This window comes from Polistes dominula, unplaced genomic scaffold, assembly GCF_049000335.1.
Source record: "Polistes dominula isolate Pdom_NZ unplaced genomic scaffold, Pdom_raw_medaka contig_20, whole genome shotgun sequence".
Taxonomy (NCBI): Eukaryota; Metazoa; Arthropoda; class Insecta; order Hymenoptera; family Vespidae; genus Polistes; species Polistes dominula.
Window position 1 is genome coordinate 5,178,245 of NW_028301147.1, and position 24,220 is coordinate 5,202,464.

At 32.1% G+C, this 24,220-nt stretch overlaps 1 protein-coding gene across 5 annotated transcripts in view; it reads left to right on the forward strand.

The window, feature by feature from the left end:
- The window catches only part of LOC107074177 (uncharacterized), a 180,633-nt gene that overhangs the window by 66,455 nt on the left and 89,958 nt on the right, over nucleotides 1–24,220 (forward strand). For all 5 annotated transcript variants that reach the window (XM_089177067.1, XM_089177068.1, XM_015335355.2 and 2 more), the window contains one exon: nucleotides 22,630–22,835. In XM_089177067.1, coding sequence (XP_089033193.1) covers nucleotides 22,630–22,835 — 206 coding nt within the window. The remainder of the gene's footprint in view (nucleotides 1–22,629; nucleotides 22,836–24,220) is intronic.

A 24,220-nucleotide genomic window follows, 5' to 3' on the forward strand; every position in this document is an offset into this window, starting at 1 on the left:
CCTTATTCTGGATCCCTTTTCAAAGGAAAAGAACGAGAGAATATAGAGAGTAAAGTGATATGAAAAGCAAAAATTAGTATAAAATAATTCAATTATTTATCATCTTCTAACTTCCTTCACTCGATACATTGAAATTATGTAAATATAGAAATATTATTTATGAGAATAATATTTTGATGCACTGTTTACCTGCAATAGCTGACATGTATAAATTCGAACAAGAGAAATTATAATATCTCTGTTATTTATGGAAATAAAGAGTTTTTATATTTTCCTAATTAATTAGAAAACTGTTCATCGTTTTGCTATAAATGTAACACTTATTTACATAATTTTCATATTTTTCTTAATAATAAATGGTAATTGAAATAAAATCTAATTTCCTTTTTAAAATTAACTATTTTATATTTAGTTGGAATACCACCTTGTTAAATATTGTTTATATTATTTAACAAAAAGGTCAAAAAATTGAATAATCTAGGATATTACAATTTTTTACATTTCTATTTTTCTATCACGATTCTCAATCAAATTATAAGAATAATAATTTTGAAATATTTTAGAATATTATGTTAAGTCTTTTCCAAATTAAATATTATCATCCTACTGTCTATGATACAATATTCAATATTTGCATTTACTTCTCCTTTCCATAATCAGATGGAGCATCTAGATTGATTTGTCTGTACTAATGTGCCATAGTACATCTGGAGGATACAATCAATATGTACACATATCGAAACGTTTGACGAAGATCGCTTCTATTCTGAGATAGTGTCCATCATTGTTAATAATCCTAGAGATCAGTTGCGAATTAATTCAATCAGGGTACTTTGAATGTGAGAAACAATCTGATTAAATTATTTAACAAGAATTATTTAGGATCTCGAAATAAACTATTCTAGACGATCGATCAACTTATATAACAAAAGAAATGAATAAAACGTATTTCATAACTTTAAAACTCAATCTTTTAATGAAGAAACAAGAAAGTATAAGTTTAATTTAGATTTTAAAATAAATTAACAATAATATATTCTACAATCGTTTTCATTTGATATTGATTTTTCTATTTTATAAATTCAATGAAATGTGTTTTAAAATATAATTTCCTGTTCAATTTTTAGTTTAAATACGTATCTAAATAATGAATAATTCTCTGAAGTAATTATAATATTAATTTCAAAAATGAATGTGTGAATAATTATATAAAATCTTGATTAATATTATTTTAATTATAAATTATTGAGATAATTGTAATTAAATGTCAAAAGAGGGATCGAGATTAGTCAGGAAGACAAAGCATTGGGCATCTTCTAAGGACTTAACAAACAGTCATGACCCTACCTAATGGAAGAGAAAGTTATAAGGATACAAGTACCGAAGGAAATTCGTCGAAGTAGAGACCAGACCAAGATCTGGCAGTCTCCAAACTACAGTCTTCCATTCCCAACACACCGTATTTTCCCTTTATCTTCCTCTCTTTCTCTCTCTCTCTCTCTTTCTCTGTTTCTCTGTTTCTCTCTTAGTACCCCTCGAGAAATTCTAAAGCGTTGTGGTATTACGGTGGTTACGATGTTGCAATTACCGTCCTCGTGTCTAATGAGACAATCAGCACAATCGGCGGTAACACGATCGAAATACGAAACTGTCTGGGTAATCTCTTGGTTGCGGTATACTCGATTTTCGTAAAACGACACCCGGCCATTTCATAGAAGAGAAATGCTTTGCCTTTTCCCTTTCGTGCCTGAGGCGACTTCAATTGAACCGCCTTGTGAAGCATCTCCTTGTCGAAAGAAATTGTTATCGTCGAGTCGTCTCTCTCTCTTTCTCTCTCTCTCTCTCTCTCTCTCTCTCTCTCTCTCAACAAGAGATAATCACCGTACCGTGCGATAAGGACTTACACTACCGGAAAAAGGTACTAATTGCTATCGCGAATCTTATCAGATTTTCAACGGAGTAAAAGTAATTAGTATAGAGGAAGGAAAAAAAAAGAAAAAATCGATTGAATACTTAAATACTTCATTTATCTTTTTTTTCATATCTTCCTGCTAAAATATCATTTAACGAAAAAATAAAAAAATGTTATTAATAATAAATAAGCAATTATCTATATATTTATCTCTAAATGTACACCTAATAAATCAAACTTAACGAAAATTAATACTATACTCTTTTTCTTATATTATTACAACCGGTAAGATCACGAACGAGATATTCAAGATTATTCTTCTTCCAATCCGGGATTACACATTATCGAACTTTTTCCTTGATTCCTGAATATATACGTCGATGTAATTGTCCGTGAAATGAAACAATTATCTAACCAAGGGCAAGCGAACCTCGAAGATAGGAAATTATGGGTATCTTGAAAATACGATAATAAGAAATAAGATAAACGATTCTAATAAAATGGTATTGGGAAAATAAGTACCTACACTTATCTACGTAGCTAGATATCTTATGTTAGCTTGAATCGAAAGGAACCGTTTTGCTTTAAACGAGTACTAGGGAAAGAACGTTAAGCCGCGTTCGACTTCTATCCTGGATTTCCATAATATGCTAGTATTCGAGACCGAGTACTGGTAGTGACAATCATTACCTTCGGTAATAGAGTACTACTTCCTTTGTCTTCAGCTATTCTCATTCCACCTTTACTTCTTTCTTTGTTGAACCTTCTCACTTTCTCTCTCATTCACATTCACTCTCTCTCTCTCGCAATCGTTTCACTCCAGAACTGCATCGGTCTCTTTCCCTTAACTCCACCACGATGACATTACAGCATCTGCTTGGTAATTTCAACAATGAAGACGCGGGCTTCCTCCTTTACGGTAATTATAACGTTCAACCTGCACCGTTGTCGTTGTAGTTGTCGTTGAGAATGTCACTGACAGACCAAACGATGTGATAGTTAGCTTGCCATTTATACCAGCGAAAATGGCATCCAGGCTGATTCAGTCACTTTTGTTACTGACATTTCTCCTCTATTTCTCCTCCTTAGAGAAAAAGTGAGAGAGAGAGAGAGAGAGAGAGAAACTGACATATCTTATACATTGACTATCGTATTTATGAGATCTCTCTCTCTCTCTTCTGTATATATTATATATACAATATTATACGATATTCTAATATATATCCTATATATTAGATCGTCCCATAGGGCTTTCTTCCTTTTTTTTATAGTATGTATTATATATACACAATATATTTGATTTTGTTATTTCACCGATTTATATACGATATATAGAAAAAGGTAATAAAATAATATGGATCGTGCACGAATCAGTAAAATAATATAAAATACAAAATATTGTACATGTATAAAATGTATTATAAAAAAAAAACAACCAATAAACTATTGAAATTACATAATATATTACAGTATATGTCGTAGAAATTAATTTGATGTCATAAATAAATAATAAACTTGTTTTTTCAAAAGCACTGAATCCATTTCTACACATAATTCATTTTGATTAAAATCTCGAATTTTTTGAAGAATTTTAATTGAATAAAATTTACTCATATATATAATTCATATAAATTATATGATTATTTTTTTAATCAAATAATAAAAACAATAAAAATATTCGATTTCTCGTATATCATCTATACGGTCTTTAACGTCCCGAATCGAGTAATGACTTTCAAAGTGGATTACACCGAGCGGAAAAGAAAGGTCCAGCAAAAAAAAATCGATTTAGCTGATACTGAGAAGATACCTATCATGAGATACATTTCCATTGAGAACGATATTATAATGCTTCTCAAATCTCTTCTGAGTCATACGGACGGAAGGAATGAAGGAGAATCGCAGAATATTCTAGCAGCAGCAATAGAGAAATAAGAAGAGATATTTCTAGGGGATAAGGGAAGGAAATACGATATATGTTATAGTAAAAGAAAGATGGAAAAAGAGAAAAAGAGAAAGAGAGAGAAGCATTTGTAGATACACACCGAAATGCTCTCTATGGTAAACGCCTGATACGTCTTGTCCTTATTTCTTGGGCTTAAAATACTTTTCCTTACTCCCATTTTCCGATAGCTAGGATCAAACTCATCCCTTTCTCATCCACTTCTCTTTCTCTCTCTCTCTCTCTCTCTTTCTTTCCTGTTCTCTTTTTCTTTCTCTTTATCTTTCATTTTTCTTTCTTTTTCTGTCCGTTTCACTTTCGTATAACTTTTGCAAAGAAACGTCTAACGGAGTAATAACGAGAAACGTTCTAGGTTATTAAAATCAATGTGACGTTTTTAAGATTCTTAAATAATCTTCAAACGTTTATTGGATCGTTCAATTTGCCCGCGTGCCGACCGTGCGTCCATTTTTACAATCTCAATTTTCTGTAAAATTTCTTTGATAACGATTGAGACAAAAATTTACATAACGCAAAGCCCTTCGATTAGAGTCTAAAATCGAATCGTACATATATTTAAAATGTATACGTTTCAAGTTAACTATTATCTATATATTTTTTAACAAATGTCTATAGGGAATTCTTCGCGGTACCGATAAAAATACAAATTATTATTATACGGAAAAGAATGGAATTAACTCGAGAAAGTTGGAGCAGGGGAAGTAGGGAAAATTGCTTTTAAATCACATTTAAGTTTGTTTAATCATTCGTTACGTAAATCTTACGTCAAATTAGTTGTTAATGAAAATTCTCTTCTTCCAGTACTACCTACAATTTATTCCACAAAATTTATTGTCACAAGAAAAGCATAGCAATGTCATTTTTTATTGTATTTAATGTATAATAATAAATACGTTTCATGTTTTCCAAGGGTTAATTAAAAATTAAAAACCAAAACTAACTTTATTGCGTTGTATGCAGTGTCTCGATGATAACAAAAATGAACAAATCGTAGCTTATAAGTAAAAACTTTTGTATTAAAATAATGAATTTTATAGTAATATACATTCCAGACTGTTTTTCATACACATCTTTTGGTTAAATATTCGATGATAAAGTAACAGGAATGAAAAGATTGAGAAAATTAAGGAAAGAATCTTAAAAGTAATTGATATAAAGTTTCGTTTCTATCTTTCGACAGGTCATCTTAAACTGATCGCATGCATCTCAACTAGGATAATCGGTATGTTCTCGTTCACGATGTCTCGAACCCTCAGGTGAAGGAGTACGTTTAGAGAAAAGCAGTAGCCTCTAACGAGAAAACTTTCTTCTTCTCGCGATTTCCGTTATTTTCCAGAGCGTGCCGCCGACGAGGATTTAGATTAAATCCCAAGTACTTTACCTACGTACTTTCGAGAGTCGTGCCTCGTCGAATCCTATTTCCTTTTCCACTTTTGCATCTTCATCTCTCGTACTTTTCTTTTCTTTTCTTTTATTCTCTATCTTTTTTTCCGCTTATTATCCTTTCTATCGACGCTCACGAAGTATCTTAAACAGTCTTAATGAACAATTTGCGGCTTAACTTCTACTATTCTCCGTTTTTTCATTTTTTATTTCTTCCGACTCTTCTTCCTATCCTTCACTTCCGCTTATTATCCCCTTTTCTTCCTTTATATATATATATCTTTATCTTTTCTCTTTCTTTTTGCCTTGAATTTTCATAATAAAATCTACAAAAATGTCAATACTTCTCGGAGCATTATGTTCATGGGTATAATAACTTTCTCCAAACAAAAAATCGTACTACTTATTTTATTCTCTTCCACTTCGTTTTCTCTTTCTGTTTGTCATCGAAAAACTAACATCGCTTAATTAGTAAAAAATAATAGACGTAACAGATAGGTGAATTTTTTGCTCGAGCTAATGACTCGATTTAAATGCGACGAGAAAACGACCGTTATACCTGTCGGATTTCGTTTTCAGAAAATATTAGATATTTAAGTATTAATGAAGTGGAAATGAATGAAAAAAACTTAATGTCATTGAGAGATTGTGCAGAGTTATCATTGAAAAAGTATAATATATTATTACTTTTTTTCTAATATTATTTTTAAAAGTAAAATATTAATTATCAGTTATATTTACATGTGTATTAAAATAAACTTCCGTATAAGATTATTTTTTTCCTATATCGCGAATAATTAATTGTTATATAATAAAATGTAAACACTTCTCGCATTTCAAAATTAAATTTGCTTTAATTGAAATTCACGATCTTGTTTTAATCGATTGTGATTTGTTTGTGATTGTTGCTCAATATTTTATATCCAATATATACGATCAACTCGTCTCAAAATTAATCGCATTACACGAATAGAGTCTAATACACTTACAATTATACAAGATAATAATAAAAAGAGAAAAAGAATTACGTTGTAAGAAAAAAGTTCTACCTCTAGGAAAGGTATAAAAATTCAAAATCCGTTTCTAATCCGACGTACAAGAAGACGATTGAAGAAAGATAAGAAAAGAGAATAGGATTGTAGAGGGGGGATAGTAAAAAAAAAATAGAAGATAGAAGAAAAGATCGTAAGCGAGAGGAACAAATCCAACCAAGGTTTTCTTCGTTTCGCGTCTAGAACGAAGTTAAGGAGATGAAAAAGTTTCGATCTTTGGAGTTCGTCGACGCAGCAGCTGATCGGGACGACTTCGATGGGTGATCCCTTTGGGCACGCGTCCCTGTCGTTTAAGAAAGTCCTTCTCTCTCTTCTTGGAAAAGGAAAGATCTCTTTTTAGCTTGATCTTCGTCGAGGTAATCCTCACAACCGAAGATTTCCTTGCCTTCTACCTTCCTCCTATCGTTCCACGACTGATTAGCTCTTTTTTTCTTTCCCTTTCTCTCTCTCTCAAAAACTCAGCCTTTTCCTGGTTAAGACTTCGCAACCGGAGACTAGACGATTCGAAAAAGACCACCAATTACTCGAACCTTCGACCTTTCCTCGATTAGTCGCGAGAAGATTAAGATCAGACGTACGAACTAGTAAAGAAAAGAATAAAAAAGAAAGAAAGAATGAAAGAAAGATCTATTTCATTCGTGAGCTTCCTCGAATGTAGAAAAGTTGTGATCTTAAAGAACGAGGGGCGGAGGAGGGGGGCCGTTAATTTAACGAGGTACAAAAGGAGCATCGAGAAAACGTAACTATGTTACGTTCTTTCTATAAAAGTTCGATAGAGGACAAACTTCTTCGGTACAACCACTTCGATTCACTTAAATTCCCTGAGATACAATCTTATCGGTGGCGAGGGCAACGAGATTGAAAATTTGAAGCTCCGATTCTCGCTGACTGGGCGCGCGTTCGTCCTACTACTATCTATCTATCTTTCTCTTTCTACGAAAGAAATTCGATATTAGAAATTGGAGCAATTTTCACGAGAGGACGAATGGTAGAATAAAGCGGATGAAAGATGCTAAAGCGATACAGTAATTGAATTTTATATTTTTTTTTCTTCTTCTTCTTTTTCTCTCTCATTTTGTAATGAGGTTGAAAAAAGAAAAACAGAAAAAAAGAAAATATCGAATCGATGGAAGTTCGGTGGATCTTTTGATAAAGTTTCCAATCTTCTTTTTGAGCTTTACACGTAAGCGAATAATGCGTCAACCTCGTATAGAAAATAATCTTTTAGAACCTTTTATCTTCTTTTCTCCGCAAGAGTGGTTCTCACGCTTAGACATATCAGATTATCACATTTATTCTTCAATATTGTTGCTTCGCGTTTTCCGTTACATCTTTCTCTACTCGAAAACTCAGTGTTTGAGAGGAATAAAGGTGAATGAGGGGAATGGGAAATAAGGATGGGCAGAGAGGGTAGTATCTCATGCACTTAACGTAACTGATATCATTAGACTCTCTCCTCGAAAAGATTGATTCAAGTGAACCAAATTGATTCAAGTTGAGAAACGTAGAATATTAAAGCAGGATATTAATTTGGCTTGTGTTAAACAAATAATTACCATAGACTATCATACATCTTGTTAACTCTTATTCTTACTATAACCATTCCTTTAACAAAAAACCTAAATATCTAGCTTCTATTAATCGGTTTAATCCTTCTCTCCCAAAACAAATCTGTCTTTTGCTTTTCGCTTATAAGCCGACCTTAAATTGACTTCGTTAATATCTCGTCGAAATTACTTCCAAAGAAGTATACATAGGATTCCTTCTTCCTGCTTCTCTACCAATCGTTTTCTTCCTCTCAAAGACGTGGAATAAACCATTGGCGAAGCTCCAGCTTTTTCTCTTAACCTGATTAAACGACGTTTATTTTCGCTGGGAAATAAGAAGGTATTTTTCTATGTCCTTTTTTCTCTCTCTCTCTTTCATTTTTATTTTTCTAATTTGTAACTCATTTGTAATATTAGATCTAAGAAATAAAATTGTTTCTTCTTTTTCTATGGGTTTCTGTTAAAGAATAAAGTGATACATGTGTAAGGACGATGAATGATTTTTTGTTTGTTTAAATTGAATAAAAAATATAAAAGAAAAAACGAAAAGAAAAATAGATAGACGATCAAGAAAAGAAAAGTTTACACGCAAACGAAAGACTAACTCGGGTTTGCATTTGACACAGACAACCAAGTTTACCAATGGATTTTTTACAATATTCAATGAAAATTGTCGGTAGAAAATTGTTTCTGTTGAATTTGAGGACAATCGCTATTACTATAGTCACCATTCAGGATCATCATTTTTCACTTTAATTAAAATAAAATTGTTCATTTTTATTTCGTTAAGAGAAATAAATGTTACAATGATAAACTTGAAAGATCACTCTTCATTTTTCGACAATATTTTTTATAAATTCTTAAACAATTTAGGAAAGAATTGCTCTCTTTTATGACTTGACAAATACCTGTCTTATTTCTATCTCGATCGATTTTCTTTTACATGGAAATCTATCCTTTGTATGGAATTCTCTCTTCATAGAAGAATTTTGTCGGACGAGTCCTGTTTTTACCTTGCAAACTCGTTTTACTTCAACAAAAAGCTGTCATTTTAGATTCGTAGAAAGAACGATTTTGAAAAATGTACAACGCAAGAGAAACATACATACGTAGAAAAGATAGAAAAGGATTTGAAGAAAGTTGAAGAATGGAAAAGAGAAGAAAAAGCGAAATAGATAAAGAGAGAGAGATAGAGAGGGACAGAGAGAAAGAGAGGAAGAGAGAGAGAGAGAGAGAGAAATAAAAATGTTGTATTTGTGCCACGATCAAACAAGAAAGGCGAACGGCAAATTGAATTTCCCATCTGCCCGAGGACGAAGGGCTCGACCGTCCCTTTTAAGAAGAGAGTACATTTTTCTCTTCCTTTTCTTTTTTCTTTTTTTCTCTCTCTCTCTTTCTCTCTTCTATTTCCTCTCTTATCGTAGAACGGTTTTACTGCTTTAAATCTCATCGCCTATCGAAATCCATATGCATATAAAAACCATACGAATTCATACGATATCGTGCAGAAAAGTTCCAAACTACCGAAAAGAAATAGAGAAAGAGATAAAGATGAAAAAAGTAATAGAATAAGAAAAAGTAAAAGAAAAAGAAAGAAAACTCACGTGAAGCGTGTGATTGTACGCGCTAAGTATTCGACTGGCGTGCTTCTCTTCTACATTAGAAAGAAAAGATCAAAAGTAGTAGAAGAAGAAGAAGAAGAAGAAGAAGAAGAAGAAGAAGAAGAAGAAGAAGAAGAAGAAGCCACGATCTGGTGGAATGATAAACGACGTGCTTCCAACAGAAAGCGGATGATATCTTATGCTTTATATTTCGCTGCAATCGACCGTGCTGCCGGATAATGAAAAGGAATGGCTTATGGATATAAAACGAAGGCAATGTATGTATGTGTATGAGAGAAAGAAAGGAAAAAAGAATCTTTTATACATATCGTGCCGATTAAGATTCTCGCGTGTTTTAAACTTTTAAAATAATGATATATTGTAAATACTTTATCGATCAGAATTTAAGACAAATTATTTTCGATGATTTCAATTTGGTCAGAAACATAAAGTGTTAGCTTTTAACGAAACGCAAAAAAATATTTCAATATTCGAGAAATTTTAATGAATCCATATTATTTCTTTTGAAATATGTAAGAAACAAATATATATGATATTTTAGTCTGTTTTAATGAGTATAGTCAGCATAGGTAAACAGAATATTCGTGTGCTAAGCACGTGATAGCAGCAAGGGATTCTAACTATTGGCTAGTAAATGATAATCAATTGTTGAATTCAGGAGCAAATTTACATTGGTCATTGTCAGGGTTTGCTTCTACTGTGTTACAGTTTCTGAGGGTTTTGAATAGGTTCCTGCTTCAATCAAATGCATTTGTTTACCTCTATTGATTCGACTTGTTGAGAATGTTTTAAATATGCAAATAATAAAGCAAGAATAATAATTGAAAAATGATGTAATCATAATTCTCACAGTGAAATTTAATATAAAATTAAATTGTTAAACTTAAGTTACATAGCACATTAATCTATCTTAAATGTTAATGCGCTGTTGTTTCGTAAGCACGTTCATTTTAAGGGTCAACTGGACGATTGGATGTGTTGCCTTACGTTAATTAAAGCAACTCGTATTTCAAGCTTCCCGGCCGCGGTATCAATTTCGGAGGTAGAAAATTCCATGGCTCGAGAAGATTACAGTCTAGGAAATGCTGAAGAGTAAGAAGGAAGGGCCGGTATGCTAAGGATAGCAAGCTTGAAAAGCATGAAGAAGAAAGATGGGACGGCGAATGGAAGCGATTACTCTTTTTTCTTTCTCTCTCTCTCTTATTCTTTCTCTCACTATTTTTTCTCTTTTTATTTCTTCTTTCATCTTTTTCTCTTTTGCTGTTTCTTTTTTTTATTTTCTTTCACTTTCTCCTTTTAAATATATCGCAACAGTGTATTTAACGACAGCAACCGCCGGTGTAAACGCGCACCACATTTGCCTTTAGGAGAGAAATCTTTCTGCCGGAGCTTTCCTACTCAAGGACATTTTGCGGCATCTCGAGAACGACATTTTAAACCCTCAGCGTACGGAGAATAATAGCGCATTGAAAATCCGACGGAGGGAAAAGGGAAAATACAGATGCGCGTCGGCACTGAGAAGCTCCAGCGTTTAGGTTTCTTGGAGAGACAAACAGAGAACGGAGAGAGAGAGAGAGAGAGAGAGAAATAGAAGGAGAAAGAAAGGTACAACTTGCTAGAGAAAGAGAAAGCTAGGAAGATAACGATTATGCTCTGTCGTATTTCTAAATGCACGAATCTACCCGTTCACGCTCGTGATAACGCCACACGAAAATGGAAACGGGATGATAAAGAAATCAAATAGAAAGAGAAAGAGAGAGAGAGAGATAAAAAATGATGCTCGGAATATTATCCTCGAGATCTTTGAATTTTCCGTTTTATCGTGAAAATCTTCTGCTTTCGAACAAATCATCTCCATGAACAAAGGATACTTTCCTTACTTTCCTTACGTTTTTAAGAATAAGAAAATAATATAAAATGAACAAATAACAGTACACGATTTTTAAGTTTCTACGTCAATTACGAGAATTCTTATAAAAGAGATATTTTCATTTAAAATACGATTGATAAAAATATTATTTATATAATTATGTATTACTTTACCTAAAAAATTTCTGTCGAATTATAAATATGTATATATTCATTATAAATTTGTATATGCAAATGTAATCATTATATTATTAATAACATTAATTATATTAATTGTATTACAATTTACATTTATGTATATATATATATATATTTTGATAAAAGTGTTTCTCTCGAATATGTTTTCACATCGTCACGAACTTATAAAAAAAAACAACCCAGCACATATATTTACGTAATTCATTCTACACAAATTCATCTTCTTTTCCACGCGGAATAAATCGACGCTTGAAATAAATATCGTCCTATACTTTTATGTATCCTTGTGCTTACACGGTTGACGGGAAACATACCAAGATGCATACACGGCTGCATCTCATACGTCTCTCCGTAGAGCAAAAATTGTATCCAACAACAAGAGGGGGATTTCGTTAGACACGAGACAGTACGCTGTAAATCGTCAGAGAAGTAAAATATCTACGACGTTGGGAAAATATTGCGAGGACAACGATCATTTCTTGCCTATCCAGAAGCATCAACGTTGGCGTGGACAAAGAGGATACAACGGAGGGGTTTGCCAGGATATGAAAAAAAGGGGATAAAGAAAAGAAAAACGTGGAAGACGTACGTAGGGTAGATATGTAAAACATATATGAAAACACTTCTTTGCCGAACCAACGTGAATACGCATAGTGGTACAGTCATAGTAAGAGTCTTCACTCGTAGTTGCTCGTTTCTTTATATCGAGAAAAATAAAAGAAACGAAGGAAGCAAAAGAGAGAACTAAAGATGAAAAAAGAGGAAAAAGAAAGTTTAACTATTTTCATAGAAGCAAACTTGTAGAATTGTAAACAACTTGCTCTCGAAGCGATCGTTTATCACTTGAGATACCTTTTTCCGAGTAATCACCGAGTATACGAAGAAGAAAGAGGTGAAGCCAAGGGGGAACGGCACTAGTTTTATGTACTAACATTTGTCTTACGAATAGATGGATAAAAGATACTATTAAATTTCCTATCTCGAATGTTACGGGACGAAACGAAAATGGCAGTTAGTGTCGAGTCTCATCGAACAGGAGTTATTTTTCCTACGAACATTTTATCTCTATCCTTTCGATTTATGAGAAAAGAAAAAAATAACATTCAATATTTCATTGTAGTTTTATACGAATGTAATAAAAAATAATAAAAAAAAACTTCTATTTTTCCATCTAACAATTAAATTCAATTATCCCAAATAATTACAAAAATATAACGTCTTTTTTTATACGAACATATTGTTCTATATAAATGAATTTATTTTTTCTGAAACAAATATTCAATCGAATTTTTCGTTAAAAACCATGATTTTTTTGAACTTACAAGTAAAAGGAAAATTCGCCATACAGTCTGTTTGATAAAGATCCATATTAAACTTCTCTATCTGACAATAAGACAAATTCCTTTTAAGTGCAAAACAAAATACAAGATGCGACTACGTTCGGACGTTCGATAGTTATCGCTTGAAAGTTTGTCGTGCGTTATAAATGTATATCTATATATACAATATATAGTTCGTTGAAAGTTTAAATCGAAAATGTACGTCGTACTTGCTCCTCCTTGGCCCCCCTCCTCCTCCATCTTTCTCTCTTCTCTACTTCAGTAATCCCCCACACCTGCGATAGTTTCAGGCTAAATTTCGATCTTCAGCTTTAAGGTTTACCCTCGTACTCATCCTCTCTCTCTCTCTTTCTCTCTCTCTCACCTGATTTCCAAACTCTCTCGGCTCTTCGTGCAACAAATTTCTTTTCCAGCGCCAATCTAGAGGCCTCCCGAGGTTCAGAATAGCGTTTACAAACGATACAATTGGTCTATGGGATCCCGTTTCAACGATCATTCATGATTATATATATCTATACAAAAATTTATTTCATACTATTTCAAAAAATATTCTATTTATAAATATATACAAATACGCAGTCAATAAATATCTATAATTACGTAAATTTTATTTAAAAATGGATCGTTTAACTGGTCAATTTTAAACTTATTCATTACCGATTATATTTAAAGCGTCTTGATCTGAGTGCCAAGATTTTAATTCAAAGAAAACACGGAATTTCACAAAATCTAATAATATTTACAGATAAAGTACGTGTATGATATGTGTTTAAAAAAAAGACTATATTATTATATAAAATTTTCATTCATCCTTTTTAATAATCGATCTAAACTTGTTAAACAAAGTGAATTGGTTAAAAGATACTTATTACATTCATCCGTAAATGATAAAAAGGTACAAAAAGTATCAATTAAGGCCGGCGATACATGTAAACGCCTAAATTTTGACCGTTTTTCAGAGGCTTATTTAAAATGGAAGGAATAAATGAATCGTTTTGAAACTCAGCATGTTTATTCATTACATATTAAAATATAAGAATCTGATTTTTTTTTCAAAATGGCCGCCTTAGTAACTAAACTCCTAAGGCTCTAGCGGCGAAATGCATCAATCATGGTGATTTTTAGCTTTAGTTACAGCAATCTAAAATTTAAAAAAAGGGTCGCAATGTCTTCATAAAACATGTATTTTCTAGTTGAACTAAGGAAAAACTAAAAAGTCAAAAAATCGTAAATTGGCATGACTCAGACAAAAAAGTCTGATTTTTGACCCTTTTTTTAACGGTTTTTGGGTCAAAAATGGCAATTTTTAAAAATTTTTGTAGCATTCTTAAAGTTCAACTAGAAGCTAATACTATAAAGAAAATGTGTGCTAAATTTCATAAAAATCGGTTGAAACCTTTTTGAGTTATCTTTCACCACAGTTTGAAAAAAGTCGTTTCGAGAAAAACACGTTCAAAGTTTAGCGTTCGCGTGTAGCGCCGAGTTGAGGCGGAGCACTTAAATGAATTTTTAATCGATAAATAATGCGAATTTCATTCTAAAAATTTACAGGCATATTTTTAAGATGGTAAACTAACTATTTATGAAAAAAAAAATTCGATTTTTTTTTATTTTACATGTATCGCCGGCCTTAAATCGTTTGCCTTAGGATTAAAGTATCATTGATTTAATGAAAATCTCTAATTGTTGGAAATGTTTCATGGGAAATATCAGAGGTTATATCTCATCGTGTGACGTAGATATTATCTCTACACGCATCCCATAGGTTGATAAGGCTTTCATGCGTATTCGATTATAGTAGTTCGATAGCTCGTACGTGATTCGCGTTTCAAGATCGATTTGAACGGCAACGCTTACATATTGGTACTACTAATAAGCGCGAACATAATCACCGGCCTTAGTACGTATACGATTACGTGATCGAACAGAGAATTAGGCTAATGAGTCCCAGCAGTTCGATTTGTTTAGTTACATGCGAGGTCGCGGTGCATTCGCGCCGAAAATTTTCAACCTTGCTAATCCAACCGATCTAAGATTTATCACCGACCGATCTATTGGATCGTGAGATTGCGTTAGAACGGTAACGTTGTTCAGTGATTGGTCTCAGGAATGCGTTTAGAGCTGTCACTCGAGAGGCATCGCTTCCGTCTCCTCTCTGAACGCTACGTTGCATTCAAATGGTAATCAAATACACCAAATGATAATATGTTGCTGACAACGATCGTATCCTTGATTAAACAATCAATGTAAAAATTCAACAAAGTGAAAAAATTTCATTCTTTGAATTGAAATTTGAACAAGAAATATGTAGATCAGAAAATTATATTTAAACTTGTCACTTATTTATCATCCGGAAATATTGGAGTGCTTGATTACACACACACAAAACTTTTCTGATATCTATATTTTTAAAAATAAAAATTATGTACTATAAAACTTCCTATAAACTATGTTATTTAGAAACATCTAATTTCTAATAATTTGTATTTTGATATAATTACAAAAGAAAAAAATGTATTTTTTGTCGTCTTGAGTTCTAGAATTCAGTCACCATGGTTTATTAAAAATGAGGATTTACAGAAAGATTCACAAATTTTTAGCAGTATCGAAAGAGATAAAGCAGATGTCTGACGGATGTGACTCTCGGGATGCAACCGTCAGATCACTATAATTAAAATTAAAATTGTATAAATGAATTTTGCGTATTCATTTCAGAATTGGATTTAACAAAGTACGCAACAAAAATAATTACTGTAATTCTGAAATATAACAGAAAAAAAATAACCTCTCGATACTCATGCTATTTCAAATATCCTCTCTAAATTAATCTATAGATACAAAATTGAAAGTTAAAACATATTAACCTACAAAAAATACTACTTCAATTTTTTTCGAGCCTGTAACATCGATAGTAAAAGAAAAGTAGTTAGATATAGTCGTTAGCTAATTATACTTTCGTCAACTTATAACGAATAGGAAATGTGAGACTGATCCGAAACATACTTTCCAAAGTTTCCACACTTTGTATTCAGGCTGTATTATAAATCAGAGATATTACACTATGCTTCCATAGGACCACACTAACTATACGGTCCTCGACCACCCTGCAAAACCAATAACCGGCCACTTACGATTTATCTATATTCATTAGTAGCCAATACCGTCGACGCCTACCAATCAACCTCCGATAATTATCCACGTAATTAGGTCGTGCCAAGCTCAAACAATCCCATTTCGCGATGCGCTACGTGCCATTCCCACCGTTCGCATCCTGCCCTTTGCTTTCGATTAACGTTTGAATAATGCCAGAATAAACAGAGAGAGAGAGAGAGAGAGAGAGAGAGAAAGAGAGAGAAAGAGGGAGAAGAAGAGAGGCTTTTTAATGAAAACTCTTCAGAGGAGCCAGGATTCGTGCATTTACAATAATAAAAAGAAAAAAAAAGAATAAATAATGTGTACGAATTTGTGAAAACTGAATGATTAAAGTAAAAGTTTGCAAACGTAATAATAATAATAATAATAATAATAATAATAATAATAATAATAATAATAACGACGATAACTAAAGAGGAAGAGTGTAATATTAAATATCATTCTCTCATATCACCTGTGTGTCCTATCCTTCAGGATAATATGATAAAAGATAGTAACGTAGAAAGCCAAGATAATTGGCTTAACGCGGGTTCGTCGAAGATAAGGTCTCATTTTATTACACGTGGAATTCAGTTTAAAATTTAATACGGAAATTATCAGTAAGGAAGAACGTCTTGGTTAGAATATCGACCACAACTTAAGGCAGGAAAATAACTTCTTTTATGAAAGCACCAAATGACATCTCGCGTATTTGCGAAGGCAATGACCTTAACATATATGTATGTACATACTAAACGAGTGAAGTTCGTTGATCCGATGAAAATTGAGAAAGGTTAGGAAAGTCAGTCGTGCTCAACGATAATGCCGTGGGCTATGCGTATTAATGCAATAAGTTCATTCATCCCTCAGTTAAATAACGTTCGATGTAATATTAAATAATATTTATCGATGAACTTACTCTCGTATAATATTTGCAAGATATAAAAAGATCTTTTAACAAAAGATTGTATTTTCAGATAAAATTACTATCATCGTTTTCGTCGTCGTCGTCATCATCGTCGTCGTCGTCATCATCGTCGTCGTCGTTGTCGTTGTCGTCCATTCGCCAACCTAGTTTACCACTTTAATTACACTTTCTTTCGAATCTCAGCATGGTCCTAGTAATTTCCATTAGCGAACGTTTCGACTGTTCGTAATTTGCGTTCGAATTACCCATTTTCGTGTACCCCCAAAACTTTACCAAGTACGCTCCATTTAAAGAGACAATTGCGAAGACATGCATTGTAATCGAGGCTTTCCGTTCCTCAACCTAGCCTATCTCTTTGTATCTATCTTTCTCCGTATGTCTTTGTCCTTCTCATTCCCTTCTCTATAACTAAAGGAATGTTCATTTCGAAGGGTTGCTTTGCCGACTGAGGAACGTGACAAATGTGCCCGCGCAAAGCGATTAAACCGAAAACAATACAACAAGAAAACAGATCAGGTCCTTTGATCTGTTCTTGTAATTGCTCCTCAGCTTTATTCAACTATACTGATTTTCGATTAACTTCGTTCGTCATTGCTTTATTAAACGTATTATACATAAATTTTCTAACAAGTAAGAGTTAAAAGTAAGGTTGTTTCGATCTATCAATTAAAACAATTAATTTAATCGATAAACGTTTAATACGAGTATACTTGTTTAGTTGAATTTAAACACATCTTTATATGTCGTTATACTCTTCTACACACATACATACACTTTCGTTTAACGCTTGAAAAATAAAGAGTATCCCTATAGCAACTTCTTATTTTAGACGCGTCTCTAGTGTTACGAGTGTACAATCACTTATTATCGCATACATTTTAATATATTCTATCTATCAACATATTTTTTATCCATTTTTCTTCATAGTTTCTTCAAACACCTTCTCAAATGGACATTCTATTTATTTGAAAGACACTCGAGAAAGTGCGAAACTTCAAACCGCTCAATTGAATCGATTATCGATAAAACGAAGTATATTTTAGAATAAGCTGTGACAAGAAAACAAATAATCGATATCTTGAACAAACTTTATTTTACGTGTGTATATTTTTCCTGCACGTAAACGTTAACATTAGTCTAGGGTAAACAAAACACAAATGTAGCGGTACAAATGTATATATATATATATATATATATATATTTTGAGTTGGCTCGTGCAAGGTAAAAAAAAAAAAGATTTATGCCCAAACATTCTCTGTTTAAAAAAGTAGTATAATTTAACAAAGAAAAAAATGAAATTCGTTGGTTGTAACAATTTCGGTTTAAACAGTCTGTTACGTTTTATGTTAGCTGACAGCGTAGCGACTGTTCGATTGATTTTCCGTAGTTTTACATCGACACATCCATCCCTTTAGATGAATATACACCTATATCAATGGATAGCAAGTACAAATACACTACTGGATATATCGTTTCGAGCAGTCGACGAAAATAAAATATCCAATAAACTTTCTGGACAAATGTTTTTTCGAAAATCGTTGTCTCCCTTCAAATCCTATTGTCCGCAGCTTTTTCAATGCGATGTTCTCCTGTATATGCGAAATATTCTATATATAAGTTTTAGTAAAATTTAAAACTATGTCACCGTTGTTCATTTTGTAAAAACAACGGTTTTTACGTAATACATGCAAAAGAAATATTTCGAAAATAAAAAAGAAGTTAAGAGAAGATACACATTTTCGTTATCAACATACTAGCAATATTACGTAAAATATCAAAACAAAGGCCATTATTTAGAAATGGCTAACGTTAACGAAATATTCACAATATTTGTTGAACATTCAATCAATTTTCTTAAACCTTTCATTTCAAATACATCATCTACAAAAGATAATGTAATATATCCTGCGGCGAATATAATATCAACGAGATCGATGTTATTCTACTATAAAACGCAGTAAAAGCAAACATTATTATCCTTTGGTCTTTAAAATCATGGTAAAGAATTTCATGTAACAATATAGTAGAAAGTTTATTTTACAAATTTACCTCTGTTAAGAATTTTTATGTGATATTTTCAGATTAGATGTGTATATCCGTGTACACATATCGTTTATAAAGAAATTAATTAATAACCAATTTGAAGAAACCTTTTTTCGCATTTTTTTTTGCCGTTGTAAAAAAAAATATGGAATCTTTTTTCTCCTAACTAACTTTATACTTCACGCGTTGTGTAATAATTTTTTCATTTCTTTCAAAAAAGGCAAAAAAATTACGTTAAATCTAAAAAAAGAATTGTTTAATTTTCCGGGGCATATAAATTAAGGGACGTTTTTAGGAGTCATGGTGGGCGATTGGGAAATAGAAATTATAATCCTCATGAAACGTTTTCGTCCACCCTATTTCTCTCTTATCCCTCCTCACTCCTTTGTTCTAACGTATATACACGCGTTATTTATTATAGTAATTAGCCATGACTGGAAGGTTCAGGCGTATGGCTAGTTATCTCCTCTTTCTCTCTTTCTCTCTTTCTCCCTTAAACCTAATGGTGTGCGTAAAGTCCATTTAGGACGTCTGAACATCTCTAGGGTGTCGTAGGATGTAGACCGAAGCCCGTCTAATCGCGACGACCCACCATAATGCTTTCTCTCTCTTCTCTTCTCTTCTCTTCCCTTCTCCCTCATTTTCCTCTTTATCACTCTCACCCTTTTCTTACGCTTTTGAGTCTCTCAGTTCGTACATTTTCACCCTCGTTTCAAAACGGAAATAAGATCTTCACTTTTCATCGCTTTTTTCAAGTATGTATAGAGAAAAATAAAATGAAAAAAAAGGAAAAACCAAAAAGGAAAGTTAGATAAAGTCAGATGATCAATGAGAATCTTCATCAGGATATCCCAGAATTTATTTTCCATAAATTCAAGATGACATGATTTTATTAAACAACAAGGCCTTAAATTGAAATATTCGTGAAACGGAAATAACATTTACAGTTGTTTCATATTTTTGTCAATGATATAATTATTATTATAAATACGAATAAAAATATCAAAGGTATATACTTTTCCTTTAAAAAGTTTTTTCTGATTGAAATAATCGATTTTAAACATGAAACATTCATCAACATGGAAGCTATTAATTTATTCGTGGTAGATAACTGATTCTGTGTTTCATTTCGATTGAAATGAAATAGAGAAAAGTAAGAGTTTCCACGAGCAACGCTCGTAAAACATAATTCGTTGAAATTTTAAATTTTGTTAATTAAACAATCCTTCTATATATTTTGCTCACTCGTATCTCTTTAACCATCGCACGATCTTATTTATTAATCTAATTAGAGATCCGTACCGCCGAAGATGCCGAGATACGGCGGTTAACCTGATTTTCTCTGTAGCCCTAATGGGTCGGATGAAATACATCCGCTGTGTTAAAGGGCAAAGCTGCAGATTAGAAACGGCTGTTATGAAAATTAATCGGTCGGGAATGTGGTTAACTTTGGTAAATTCCTGCGCTTACGTACACCTAGGTATACACGTAGTTAAGTACGACTTGTTCCTCAAATGTACAACATAAGTCACTAAGGTAAAAAGAAAGTTAGAAAGAGAGAGAGAGAGTAAGGAAGATTTGAAAAGACAAGAAAGAAAAAAGTACATAAAAGAATGAAAAAGATGTGGTACCTGTCCTTTCTCAATGATAATAGAAGCAGTTAACTTTCTTTTTTTTCCCATTATCGTGAATGGTAGTTGTAATAGAACAACATGACACTGTATATTTTGTAAATTTTAAATATTTTGATAAAAATTGATATTTGAAATATAATGTGAGTGTATATATGTATATACGTCAAACCTTATACATTTACCCCACAACTAAGAACGAGATATATCCATAATAAACTCAGCTTTATAGTTTTCCAAACTATGGATACTCAGCAATAAGGAACCGGATTCCCTTGGGTGCGACTAGTTTCAAAGGATCTCTAAATAGAGACTTACGTAATAAACTGATAATTATCGGGCACCAAGAATGTCGAAAACGATCGAGAGAACATATTTCACAATATTGTAATTATTTCATTTTCTTTATTTCTCAAATTACGGATTTTTGACAATAACTATTAATATTTCATAAGGACGATATTGAAAGTGGGTGGTAAAGGTATAGAGTTGATTTAAGTGGACCACGGTAAAGGAAGAGAAATGCAGTAAATACGAGTCCGTATGTTTCTTAGGGACATGAGATTAAGTTTGACTTTGTATATAATACTAGAGTTTAGGAAGTATATTATACCTTGCTATACGGTACGTGTCGTGTAGAATTCATCAGACAGCTATACCACAATATCGAGTTTGAAACACATAATTTTAGATTAAATTTCATGCAAAGGATGATATACGGTAGGAAGATTTCTGCTCGAAAGCTACCCATTGCAGCTTTTCCTTTGATGACAAATTTAAAGGATGCAATGAGTTTCTATTATAAGAATATTCTGCATGTATATATTACCGTTAAAATATGACATCTGTTTATTCATGAAATAATCAGCTAAATTATAAAATAACTATATTGACCAGTCAAAGTATGAAAAAAGGTATTTTTAAATACTTCAACTAAATAATATATGAATTCAAGAAAGGTGAGTTTTTAAAATATTAAATTGAAATTTGATTAGTAGATTAGATCTGATAAAACAGCACAATTAAAAGGACATTGGTTTTCAAACTGCAGGAAGTGATAACTATGAGCATTGTTGCAGAAAGAAAAAAAAACAGTAAATTCGATTCTTGATAAAATTTTAAGCAATGTAAATTACCAAACATACATTTTGATAGAAAAGTTTTGTTAGTGTCTTTTGGCTGAAAATAGACGACATATTAATAAAATACAAAAAAGAAAAAGAAATGAAATAAAATTTTCGACGAACCCATACTATCAAATTTTATGATCTATTTATCGACAAACATATGATCCAATCATCGTAAACGATAGAATCGATATTTTTGATTCCCTTTTTGCGAGAGAAAAATCTTGATTCTAAGCTTTTCTTCGAAAGACGATGAACAAGTAAGTTATTTTGTGGTCTCAATGGGAATACGTTTCTGTGATCTCGAAGACAAACCAAACCGGTACATGATTCGTGTGCAGTACAAACGATATTACCAATTCCCAGCGACACGATAATAATTCCACTTCGAAAAATTATTGCACCTCGTTCGTCTCTCTAATTCGTCCGTACTCCTTTTTACTTCTTCGTTTTTTTTTATTTTTTGTCTTTTTTTTTTAATTTTTCTTTTTTGCACTCACATAGTCGCTTCTGCTCTTCACTCGCTTTTTCGCTAAAAATATTTTTACCTAAATCTGCTCGAGTGCTTTTCTCTCTCTCTCTCTCTCTCTCTCTCTCTCTCATTCTCCAATCTTTTTCCACCTCCATCTATCTCTCTTCCATTCTTTTTCGTAGGATTTACAACGACTAAAACACTGTATTTCTGGTTAAAACTACTCTTTCTCTGTGGCTCTTACCATAAATGTTTATAACGCACGGAAGTTTGTAAAAGATAAATAAAATATTTGACAAATGTTACTCTCATCGTAACAACATAAGGCCTAGCGTTATGATATTTCATGCACAGGATTTGTTTCACACGTAAATGTAATTCGTAGCACGTTCTCGTTAAATATTTTCCAGGTGTTACGGGTTTAAAGGATTTAACGATCAACGTACCAGCAATGGTAAGATCTGGTGACACCGTCACACTGACTTGCTCGTACGACTTAGAGGGCTCACCGTTGTATAGCATTCAATGGAGCTTAGAAGAGGTAGAATTCTATCGTTACGTGACCGAACGAATACCAAGCAAAAGCGCATACAATGTGAGCGGAATACACGTTAATGTAAGTATCTCTATAGCTTCTTCTATTACTTAATTTAAACTTGACTTTTAATTATGCGCTTTCACAGTTTGTCTTTTAATTAACGTCTATATATTTTTCTCGTTAAGCACAACAATTTTTCTTTTCATCAAAAAAGAAATCGAATAATATAATGTTGAAGTACAAAAGTATTGTCGTTTCAAAGGTTCTATTAAAAACAATTGAAAAGAAACAAGTTACTATTTACAATAAGTCATTTGTGCCCATAATTATAAAAGTGATCTAAGTCATATATCTCTTGTTTCGAGATATTTAAAGATTTATACTTGAACACTATATGAATTCTATACAATATTGAAATAACAGACATTATTTAACGATTCATTTTTGATAATATCGTGAAAATTACATTGAATTTATTCAGTTTATAATAATGTAGTGCGTAATAACTGATAAACTCATTTTTTATTAATTTTGACTTAGACCACTTTCTTAATTATGGGCACATTTATTTTATTTATCAAAATAGAAATTCATCATCAAATTTACGTGTTTCCTTGCATCGAGCTAATTGCAGGAATAATGGAAAATAATTTATATAATGTAATTGTATGAAAAGCTAAAATAATACAAAGTACTTAAGGTACAATTATAAAATACATCTTACTCGTGTATAATCGACTTATATCTTATTGCTAAATATAAACATGAATTAATGAATATATATATAAAAAAGGGAAATAAAATGTACATAGGTATATTAAAAAAAGGTGAGTGAAAAATGAACTCGTTCTTGATAAAAGGCTGAACGTAAAATAATTGGTATCATCGGCTGCAATTTCCAATATCAAATCATATAAAAATTACTATCAATTCTATACTTTTTACTCAAAGGATAAATTTAATTAAAAAAATATGATATTCAAAGAAAAATTATTCGAATTAATCGACCTTACCTATCGAATAAAAATTCCTCTACTTTTTTTTATTTTATCGATTCTTTCAAAAAAAAAAAAGAAAGATGAAATATTAAAAACTCATTACACATCGACAATGAAATACTTGCGTGAAAAAAAGAAAAGAAGGGACAATGAACTGTCAATAGAATTTATACGACTTACGGTATTTTCATTAACCACGATTACGTACTAGTTTTTTATTCCCCTATTCAAATTCCATCAGAACCGAAGAACACGAAAAGATAGATAATTAATTAACTTTCAAGCTGGAGGTGTAAAATTTGTGCACGCTAGATAATTTTGCTTCTCTCGTCGTCCTTTAATAATTTAAATCATAACTTTGGTCGCTTAATAAGCGATTTGGAATTCTTCTTCATTTCTGTCCCCTTCCTTCATCTCCCCTTCACCCTTTCTCTATATTCAATGGTCGTCGTCGGTCGGTCTAGG